Source organism: Austrofundulus limnaeus, unplaced genomic scaffold (genome assembly GCF_001266775.1).
Source record: "Austrofundulus limnaeus strain Quisiro unplaced genomic scaffold, Austrofundulus_limnaeus-1.0 Scaffold1154, whole genome shotgun sequence".
Taxonomy (NCBI): Eukaryota; Metazoa; Chordata; class Actinopteri; order Cyprinodontiformes; family Rivulidae; genus Austrofundulus; species Austrofundulus limnaeus.
This window is the reverse complement of record NW_013953556.1, coordinates 53158-54691: the sequence shown is the minus strand read 5'-3', so window position 1 is coordinate 54691 and position 1534 is coordinate 53158. Positions and strand designations below refer to the sequence as shown.

Genomic DNA, 1534 nt, shown 5'->3' with positions numbered 1-1534 from the left:
CACATGCAGCAATGAATTGTGGGTAATACACTTCACCGAAGTCCTTAAATATGCAGACTTCATGGAAGGGTGCAAATAGTACCCAAAATGGGCGGGGCTAAGGGCGGATGTGTAGAATGTGGGACACACTGCTCACTCAAACCCTTTGAGGTGTAAAAACCATGTCTTCTGGTTCTGCAGAACTGCTGCTGCTCAGTGAAGAGAGAACTCTGAAACAGGCTGGTTGAACAGCAAGAACCTTTATTTTGCAGTCCAGGAGATTACAGGCAAAAACCAAAYTATGGCCTYCAAGCCAAATGATTCACCAAGTAAGAAAGATGAAGTATGAAGGCTAAGGCTAGGGGTGTACAAGCCTCTTTACAGTGTAGTCCAACAGATGTACCATAAATTTTGTCACGGTATACTTTAAGCACTCCTTTTCCTAATATGGTMATATGTGCCGAGCTCTGAAGCTGGAGAACCAAGAGACAAAACACATCTGTGTATTCCTGAGAAGAGGCCCCACTCTTAGACACTACACCTTCAACATGAACGCACATTTGTAGTGCACAAGGGAACGAGGGTGGGAGTGTGGGTGTTGGGACAGGACCAATGAGTCATGAATCTGACTGAATGAACCTGCAGTGACAGGAGATCAAAGATGGTGGAGCCCAGGCCCACACACACGTGGACTAACATTTTGATCTGGTTTCCAGGACCTGCGGTCCCCGTCGGCGTGGATGTTCAGGTTGAGAGCCTGGATGCCATTTCAGAAGTTGATATGGTAYGTGTTACAAACTGTGAGATTACTGACGGTTAAAACGCTGCTGTGAAAATACAACTTTTATGTTTTTTTTAAGGATTTTACGATGACGCTGTATCTGAGGCACTACTGGAAAGACGAGCGTCTGGCCTTTAAAAGCAACACCAACCAGAGTATGACTTTTGATGGTCGTCTGGTGAAGAAGATCTGGGTCCCTGACATGTTCTTTGTTCACTCCAAGAAGTCCTTCATACATGACACTACCACTGACAACGTCATGCTGCGAGTCTACCCCGATGGAAAAGTCCTCTACAGTCTGAGGTTGGTTTGCTTTAAAGCTGAACACTTTATTATGACATTATAACAAATGTGGAGTATACCATCTCAGGGATGAGACAGAGCCGAGCAGAGGAATCTGTCAGATTGTCAGAAAGTGCTGATTTAACAAAATGTCTCAGTGAAACATGACAACAGCATCAGACWGAGAGTTCACTCTGCAGGCATCAGATGTTCAGTAACACTTAGTTCTCTCTCCTTAAAGCTGGGAGTTACATATTTAACCCTATAGCCTGACCCTTTAAAAAATAGTCAGAAAATTCACATTTTTTTAGAACTGTCATGTTTATTGGGCCTTTAAACAAAATCCAAAAAAATTTTTGCCACATCACTTTGTTTATGATATATTTTTTGTATTGATTTGATTTGATTTGATTTATTTAACAGGAAAAGATTACTAAAAATCAAGCCTGACTCAGCATAATTGCTGTTTTACAGCAGGTTCCTGTTCTGCAG

General features: G+C 42.4%; 1 protein-coding gene across 1 annotated transcript in view; it reads left to right on the top strand.

Annotated features, from left to right (window-relative positions):
• Positions 1-1534, top strand: part of LOC106534370 (gamma-aminobutyric acid receptor subunit rho-1) — a gene marked incomplete in the record, with an annotated part of 24245 nt that overhangs the window by 14289 nt on the left and 8422 nt on the right. Inside the window, 2 exon segments of the mRNA XM_014030990.1 lie at positions 696-763; positions 840-1063. Of these exon segments, the coding sequence (XP_013886444.1) occupies positions 696-763; positions 840-1063 (292 nt within the window).